The sequence below is a fragment of the Oncorhynchus nerka genome, linkage group LG2 (genome assembly GCF_034236695.1).
Source record: "Oncorhynchus nerka isolate Pitt River linkage group LG2, Oner_Uvic_2.0, whole genome shotgun sequence".
Lineage (NCBI taxonomy): Eukaryota > Metazoa > Chordata > Actinopteri > Salmoniformes > Salmonidae > Oncorhynchus > Oncorhynchus nerka.
Genome location: NC_088397.1, coordinates 41,366,094 through 41,375,834, shown reverse-complemented (window position 1 = coordinate 41,375,834; position 9,741 = coordinate 41,366,094). Strand labels below are relative to the sequence as shown.

General features: G+C 40.8%; 1 protein-coding gene across 1 annotated transcript in view; it reads right to left on the bottom strand.

The window, feature by feature from the left end:
* The window catches only part of LOC115135330 (rho GTPase-activating protein 15-like), a 63,791-nt gene that overhangs the window by 16,574 nt on the left and 37,476 nt on the right, over window positions 1-9,741 (bottom strand). The window contains 1 exon segment of the mRNA XM_029669938.2: window positions 9,614-9,703. Within this exon segment, the coding sequence (XP_029525798.2) occupies window positions 9,614-9,703 (90 nt within the window).

Genomic DNA, 9,741 nt, shown 5'->3' with positions numbered 1-9,741 from the left:
ATGATAACAAGAAGAAGAAGAAGAAGAAGAAGAAAAATACTTTATTGATCTATTTCCTTATAGTCCATGTATCTTTTGCTTTCACTACACAGGCATATTAAAACCAACACTGGCCTATAATTGCCAACACATTAAGCAACACTTAAATGCATGAATACACACTTTTCTTTCCAAACATGTCAGTTGACTTGCCAGCACATCATATTTCACCACTCATCCTGATTATGAAAAACAGGATGCAGATTGAACAGTAAGCAGAGCTTGCAAGCATACACATACAACTCACGCCAACGACTGACAGTTGAAACTTTTCTAATGAAATGGCATGAGTGCTCTCCGTACCTCACCACAGTTCAGTAATAGTGAAAGCACAGATAGCATGGTCACCGTTTAAACCTAACGATCTGCTGATATGCATGCTGTCATAAAACTGGGACATACACACAAACATGCAGATATAGTCATAATGGTCAGTTATCTACCAACTGCGAAGATGACAGCACTAACATGAGCCTATATGCTAACTGATGACACATAACAGTAGTGCTGTCTTTCCAATCTCACACACAAATGTAGGGGGAGTTACGACTCTTAACTTACAGACACTGTTATTCAGCTTGTAGACCTCAATCAGATGAAAGTCCAGATTAAAACAAAACTGATATGAAGTGTTCCCTTGTTAATCCATTTGAGAGTTAGTCCCCCCCCACTGTCAGTTGGTTGTAGTAGCTTTCTGATACACTTTTTTTTTATCTCGAACAAAGTAAATGCAACCCCAAACCACTTCTGCCCATATGTCCTTCTCTCGCTCACCAAACTTCCCCTTTCTATAAGGAAGCTAACACTATCAGCATCTACAATCGCTCTCACTCTGCACAACCAGGAAGCCATGTGCCAGACTAAGAGAGAGACATTATCATATCAAAAATATAACACTAACAGTTACAACAGCACAGAGAGTTATTTTAGCTCCTGGAATTGAGTTGCTTGAATGCTCTTATCTTTCTAGTTACCATGGTGACACTAGCAATATAGGTCAGTTGGGGTTGAAGTTAAATGAGGCCCAGACACAATACTCTGTGGTTATTCCTGTAAGTACAGTGTAACAACTATTGTAATTGCTCATTGTTACACTGTACAACCCCTACAGATTGTTACACTGTACAACCCCTACAAAAGAGTGATCTTAAACTGATCACTCTTTTGTCGCAGAGAATCTTCCTGCTGCATCAGGAAATTCAAATGAGCCTCATGAGTCCCTGAAAAATATCAGTTATCTTTCTCTCCATTCGGGAGGAATCGAGTCACTGGCATCAAGGCACGCTATCAAAATAATCAACAACCGTTGTTTTATATACAGTTGAAGTCGAAAGTTTACATACGCCTTAGCCAAATACATTTCAACTCAGTTTTTCACAATTCCTGACATTTAATCAGAGTAAAAATTCCCTGTTTTAGGTCAGTTAGGAGCACCACTTTATTTTAAGACTGAAATGTCAGAATAATAGCAGAGAGAATTTATTTTATTTCTTTCATCACATTCCCAGTGGGTCAGAAGTTTACATACACTCAATTAGTATTTGGAAGCATTGCCTTTAAATTGTTTGACTTGGGTCAAACATTTCGGGTAGCCTTCCACAAGCTTCCCACAGTAAGTTGGGTGAATTTTGGCCCATTCCTCCTGACAGAGCTGGTGTAACTGAGTCAGGTTTGTAGGCCTCCTTGTGCGCACACGCTTTTTCAGTTCTGCCGACACATTTGAGGTCAGGGCTTTGTGATGGCCACTACAATACCTTGACTTTATTGTCCTTAAGCCATTTTGTCAGAACTTTGGAAGTATGCTTGGAGTCATTGCCCATTTGGAAGACCCATTTGCGACAAAGCGTTAACATCCTGACAGATGTCTGAAGATGTTGCTTCAATATATCCACATCATTTTCCTACCTCATGATGCCATCAATGTTGTGAAGTGTACCAGTCCCTCCTGCAGCAAAGCACCCCCACAGCATGATGCTGCCAACCCCATGCTTCACGGTTGGGATGGTGTTCTCCGGCTTGCAAGCCTCCCCCGTTTTACTCCAAACATAACGATGGTCATCATGGCCATATTTTTGTTTCATCAGACTAGAGGACATTTCTCCAAAAAGTACGATCTTTGTCCCCATGTGCAGTTGCAAACCGTAGTCTGGCTTTTTTATGGCGGTTTTGGAGCAGTGGCTTCGTCCTTGCTGAGCGGCCTTTCAGGTTATGTTGATATAGGACTCGTTTTACTGTGGATATAGATACTTTTGTATCTGTTTCCTCCAACATCTTCACAAGGTCCTTTGCTGTTGTTCTGGGATTGATTTGCACTTTTTGCACCAAAGTACATTCATCTCTAGGAGACAGAACGCATCTCTTTCCTGAGCAGTTTGATGGCTGCATGGTCCCATGGTGTTTATACTTGCGTACTGTTGATTTACAGATGAACGTGTTACCTTCAGGAGTTTGGAAATTCCTCCCAAGGATGAACCAGACTTGTGGAAGTCTACCAGTTTTTTTTCTGAGGTCTTGGCTGGTTTCTTTTCCTTTCCCGTGATGTCAAGCACAGAGGCATTGAGTTTACATCCACAGGTACACCTGACTGAAATTATGTCAATTAGCCTATCAGAAGCTTCTAAAGCCATTACATAATTGTCTGGAATTATCCAAGCTGTTTAAAGGCACAGTCAACTTAGTGTATGTAAACTTCTGACCTACTGGAATTGTGATACCGTGAATTATAAGTTAAATAATCTGTCTGTAAACAATCGTTTGTAAAATGACTTGTGTCGTGCACAAAGTAGATGTCCTAACCGATTTGCCAAAACTATAGTTTGTTAACAAGACATTTGTGGAGTGGTTGAAAAACAAGTTTTTAATGACTCCAACCCAAGTGTATGTAAACCTCTGACTTCAACTGTAGCTTAATAACATAAGATAGATATTGGTCTCCACTAGGGCTCCGACAATGTCAAGTGTATGCTTAGGTCAAAATTGAGTTCAATGGTGGCCTGGGGTGGTTAACAGTTCGGGCTGCTGCCTTCAGCGCACATAAAGGCCTACCTTGTTGGCATAAGTTTGATTCCGGGCCACGCCTTTCTGGTACAAGTATCTAAATGCCCCTGATTGACGAGATGTATTTACACATTTCAAACATGGACAGTTCAGGTATATTTTGATGAGAAATGACCATACCAGACACTTTTGGATAATGTAAAATAATAAAAATAGGCTACACCAACATCACTTTCCATTCATACAAATTGTTGGGTAAATTGGCACAGTAGATTTGCCGTGGTAAACGATTAGGTACTTTATTTCTATATTAGGCTATGGAATGCTTGTCAAATAGATAAATCACCCTTAGTCTGTTCAAAAAGGACTAAGTTGTTCCGGTTAGAGGTGACCAATAATGGTTGTTATTAAGATTAGCTGTGCAGGTACATTTTGCGTGTATTGCGATAATCTAGTGCCATCGATGGTTGCAATAGGCCCCTCGTTATTTTATTATATTACAATACATTCTGTAGGCTACCAGTTAGCCTATCCTACTGTATCTATGGAGTTTTTCCTAGCCACCATGCTTCTACATCTGCATTGCTTGCTGTTTGGGGTTTTAGGCTGGTTTTCTGTATAGCACTTTGTGACATCGGCTGATGTAAAAAGGACTTTATAAATACATTTTATTGATTGATCCATTGTCACATAATGAAAGGTGTGAAAACCGATAATAGCCTACTGTTTGTGTTTCCCTGGCTGAGTTGATGAGCTGGTTTGTGCCATCAGTTGATTGACAGATGTAGGCCTACTGTAGAACGATACATTTTTCCTCCAGTGTGGATGCTCGTCCACGTTTTATAGCTATGTATAATTTGTCAATATAGTTTGGTCTTTGGTATGGATTGAAAGCCTGTATTGTGCGGCTTTAATATTTCATTTCATAAAGCTGACAGGATGTTTATGCATTTGAGCCTATCCAAAGACGATTTCGTTGGGCTGAGACACTTTTCTTTGATGTAAAAATTACAAGACTATTGTTACAACCTGATCTGTTTCACCTGTCTTGTGCTTGTCCACACCCCCCACCAGGTGTCTCCCATTTGTTTCCGTTATTCCCTGTGTATTTATACCAGTGTCATCTGTCTGTCTGTTGCTAGCCAGTCTTGTCATGTCAAGTCAACCAGAGTGTTTTTCCATGCTCCTAGTCTCTGTCTTTTCTAGTCCTTCCGGTTCTGACCCTTTGCCTGCCCTGACACTGTACCCGCCTGTCTGACCATTCAGCCTGACCCGACCTCGAGCCTGCCTGCCGCCCTGTACCTTCTGGACCTTGACCTGGTTTTTGAACTTCTGCCTGTCCTTGAACTGCCTCTTGCCAGCCCCTTTGTTTTTCAATAAATACCAAAGACTCAAACCATCTGCCTCCGGTGTCTGCATCTGGGTCTCGCCCTGTGTCGTTATAACTATTCATTTTACTTCTTGAAAACATTGAAATTTAAATGAAAGTAACTTGTGGGCCTAATGTAGACCCAGGCTGGTCATATCGCCCAGTACTGGGCGAGAACTCATGAGCCGAGGTGCGCTGCTTAGACCACTGCCCTGCGGCAGCTCACAATGCTCTAGCAAGCACTAAAGAATACTATGAATACTGATGGTACATAAGCATGTCATTTTTTATTTTAACTTTAAGCCTTGGCCAAACCATAGCCCTAACCTTAACTACTCTGATTGAATGGGTAAACTGTTCATTTTTGAGTTGTTGCTGTTTTAACCCTTTAAGCATGCAGCATTAATGCGTCAAAAAAAGAAGATCATCCATGAGTCAAATGGCAGGACTTGAACCCATGCCGACGCTGGCATATGTGTGCCGGAGTCAGTGGCTGTAACCGCTGGACACACAAGCACTGAGGAAACCTATAGTTTATTCTACCTATTGGTTCTCCTTCAACATACAATAAAACAATTGACCTGATTTTCCCAAACGAAAAATACATCTACCCCCCTACAAATACGTCAATGTATTATAATTCACATAAGAATTCACACAAGACGCTGTAGCCTGCACGTAGCCTGAGGCGCGGACTGGGACAAGATTTCTGCCCTGGAAATTTATCCACACCAGCCCATGTCACTTTGCACACCGCCAACTCACACCCACCTGGCAGGCAACCAGCTATACACACACACCCAACTTAGACACAGGTAGTAGTGCTGATACACAACATTGACAATAGAGTAAAGCGTTTCTAAACCAGTTCTGTACCAATGACTGGTGAGACATGGTGGTTCTCCTCTTTTTTAACCAGCTCATGTTTAAAACAAATAGGATATGTAAAAACCCCACTGAAGATACAACTCACCACTATAACTGTGCCTCTGCTCGTCCCTGTTGTGCTGTCTATCTATCTCAGCATCTTCTCTGCTGTCACTCTGTGCTTCTTCTTGTTCTGTGTCTGTCTGTCTGTCTGTCTGTCTGTCTGTCTGTCTGTCTGTCTGTCTGTCTGTCTGTCTGTCTGTCTGTCTGTCTGTCTGTCTGTCTGTCTGTCTGTCTGTCTGTCTGTCTGTCTGTCTGTCTGTCTGTGTCTGCCTGCCTGTCTGCTTAAGCCTTATACGTTATAAAAGACAAACTAACAACTTAGGCAATATCGCAAATTAGTGTCTGTCATATGTTCCTCTGAATCAACACCTATCGGAATTGTTAGTTACTACAGGGCTCCAGAGTCCAGACTAAACATTTTTCACTGGTGCCATTAACTTTTACAGTTGGTGGCATCAACCCATGAGTAATAATTTTATTAGTCATTCATGATGCTTTATTAAGAAATGTAATAAATAGGCTACCGAGGTCTTCAAGAAATACCTGGTTTCATCTAACACGTCCAAGCAGGAATCCATTACTCAAGATATTTTGATGTGCAACCTAATCCAGTGATTGTCATGAATTTTGGATTGACAATTATTGACTATTGTTGCTATATTTTACGGTTCAAATAGGACTCCAGAATTATATTTTTGTTTCTTTCTTCTCATCCAACATTAAATGTAATGTCCTAAAGAAATTGCAGTCGTAGGCTACTACCGATGAGACCTACAGGCCTATGCCCTTGCAATATCTCAAAGCCATATCATATCTTGGTTGTAAAATAGTTGGTATTAAGCTGAATATTGAGAGATGAGAAATAAAAATTGTACCTACAGAAAGCTGAGACCCTCCTCTTTTTGACAGTGTGAAGGGGACGAAGCTTCCAATTCTGTGTTTTTCCCAAAATTACATTTTGAAATGTTATGCGCTCAGAATGCATTTTTCTCGAGTGCTTGGGGGTAGAGGGGAGTGGCTTGCTCATCACAGCGGAAAAGGCAAAGGGGCAGAACCTTTCATTACAGGAATCATAAGGATAATGCACTTTACTGTTGACCAAATCATGGTTTTAGCAGCCTCAAAAATATAACATTTTGAGTAAGGTGACAATGTAGAATGTGCTAATTCTATGTTTTATAGGCATCCTTTTCATTTTTTACAATCCATGTTCATGGCTGTCTAAGAGATGACAGTCGGAGCAGGTCTCTTTGCTGATGTCCCGTTTGACTTTGAATGCAAGTTTGCGTGACCTCAGCTCATCCTATCAGAAAACCGTGCCGTCCTTTGCCCTCTGACCTAGAAGGGTTTTCTGCACTGATCAGCCAATGGCTCATTATAGATTAGAATAACATGGCCATGTCAACTTTTTCATATTTCTTTAACTATATATATATATATATATATATATATATATATTGTGTGTGTCAATTTCGATCAGCCCACCCAACTAGAAAATGGTCCAGCCCATTTGGCATTTGCCTGAATTGCTAGATGGACAATGCGCCCTTACATAAAGTAGAATGTAGGTAAGGTGTGCATTGTATACACCGCTTCCAGCTGCTCCCTAGTGGTGATTCTAAATATTTGTTTGGATATTCAAATCTTTGAAAAAAAATGTAGCAGTTGTTTTATTATGTATTCAATGCAAACAATAGGCAGAATGAATTATGGTGGCCTCAGTGCCTGTGTGTTCCAGCGGTTACAGCTAGTGGAGTAGACAAAGGTTTGAATCCGGCCCACTGCCCTTTGACTAGCCCTTCCTTATCTTTGCCTGTTTTTCCAACACTTTTCTATCTCTTCAATAAAAGCGAAACAATTACGAAAGGACTGCCCTAAATCCTTAAAAAATACTTTAAATAAATAATAAATCATTGGACAAATAACAATTAGATTGTTAGCACACGTCCAACATAACATATGATTATAAGTAATACAAGGTAGGCTAAATTGATTAAAAGAACATGCACAGACCTAGAAAGCAACAATAGCCAGGTAACACAAACAATCGCCTATTATTGTTTTTCACACCTTTCATTATGTGCCTGGCTCCCAGACGGCGTTCCAATTCAGCCCAAAGGTGTTTGATGGAGTTGAGGTCAGGGCTCTGTGCAGGCCAGTCAAGTTCTTCCAAATCGATCCTGACAAATTCTGTATGGACCTTGCTTTGTGCACGAGGGCATTGTCATGCTAAACAGGAAAGGTGTGTGGCTGAAATAGCAGAATCCACTAATTTGAAGGGGTGTCCACATACTTTTGTATATACAGTGTATGTTCGCCCTCTGGTTGGTATTATCATCGGAACAACTTAGTCCTTTTTGAACAAACTAAGAGCAATTTATCTATTTGACAAGCATTCCTCATTCACCACAGCAAATCCACTGTGGCAATTTATCCGACACTTTGTATGAATGGAAACTATTGTTGGTGTAGCATACTGTTACAATTGATTTTTTTTGCTATTTATGCTATCCATTAAATTACAACTGTCTTTAAAATAAAAATGTCTGTAATGGTAATTTTTTATCTAGATCGGGATGAAAGTCGCCAGGAAGCATTGCGGTTAGAGAGTTGGCGCCAGTAACCGAAAGGTCTCTGGTTTGAATACCCAAGCCGACAAGGTGAACAATCTGTCTATGTGCCCTTGAGCAAGGCACTTAAATCTAATTTGCTCCAGGGCTGCCGTACTATGATGGCTGACCTGTAAAACAACACATTTCACTGCACCTATCTGGGACTGCCCATTTTTTTTTAAATGTACAACTAAATCAAGTCAATCGGGGGGGGATTTAGTTATTTTTGCCAGAAGGGCATGGGCCGGAATCAAACCCACCCTGACATGGTAGGCCTATATGTGCATGCTGAAGGCAGCTGTTCTAATTGCTAGACCACCCCAGGCCTCAATTGAACTAACCTTAGGATCGCTAGAAACCTTAAGATGTCATTATGTAACAATGGATAGAGTAAAACGGGTAGCCTAAAGAATATGGACAAGTATGGCCCCACTGGTCCAAATGACTTGACTGCCCTCGCATGCAGAGAAAGGTTTTTCGATGAAAGTATAAATCACAAATCACAAGGCTCATTTGAATTCCCTGATGTGCAGGATCATATTCCGCAAAAAAAAAAAAGACTCATCAAATGAAGATCGGACATCTGTATATTAAGTGCCTTTTGGGTCAGAGCTTGTTTCTGGATGGGGCCAAAGTGTTACCAAGACAACTTGTGGAGTCTTGGTGCCATGTCTATCCATACAGCTCTGCTTGAATGTTTAAGGCCTGCGAGACTCTCACTGTCTGCATTACATTATTAAGTAAATAAAGAAGTACATGGTGAAACTAGGAGGATGTACAGTAGACTAGTTAATAATCCCTTTTTTTCAATGTAGTCTCTCTAACACTAATCTGGAACATGAGGTGTTATTCTGGCTATGAGCCCTAGATGGGCCTACATTCAAAAAATGGTCAGAGTAGGAGTGCTGATCTAGGATGTTTTTCATTATGATCTAAAAAGGAAAAACTGATCCTAGATCAGCATCCCTATTCTGTTACTCTGCTTCTGAGCAATGCTGTCTGGGACGAGACGACCTACACTGGCGACCAGGAAGTATGGTAGAGTGATTTTCATAGAAATAGAATAACAAGTGGCATCAATAAGGGATCATATATTTCACCTACCTCGACTAACCGGTGCCCCAGCACATTGACTCTGTACAGGTACCCCTTGTACATAGTCTCGCTATTGTTATTTTACTGCTGCTCTTTAATTATTTGTTACTTTTATTTTTTACTCAACACTTATTTTGTCTTAAAACGGCATTATTGGTTAAGGGCTTGTATGTAAAGCATTTCACTGTAAGGTGAAAAGTGACAAATGTGACAAATACAATTGATTTGATTCACCTGGTCAGCCAATGTCATGGGAAGAGCAGGTGCTCTTAATGTTCTGTATGCTCAGTGTATGTCTAGGTAATGATACTGTAGTAGGGTTGAGTGACACTAACTTAGCCAGCTGTACATCTGTATATGGAGAGACTTATCTGTGTAATGATTCTGTGATAACGAAATCTTGTGTGTGTAGCTAGAATACTCTAGCAGGAAATAGGGTAGAGTGGCGTGAAGCCAGTCAAAAGTACATCTCTGTGTATTGATACTGTGATGCTCTGATTCTGTGATGATAACATAGCTATGTGACAAGATAACACACCCTCATGGATACAGTACACCACTTCAGGCCTACCCTGTGCATGTTGCCATTTCCTGTGCCTGGGATGGGTAATGACAGGTTGTTGGTGTCCTGTGGAAATGTCTGTGGCTGCATCGGACTAGCCTATAGCAGGGAAGAGAGTATAGGTGTTAGTTTCAATG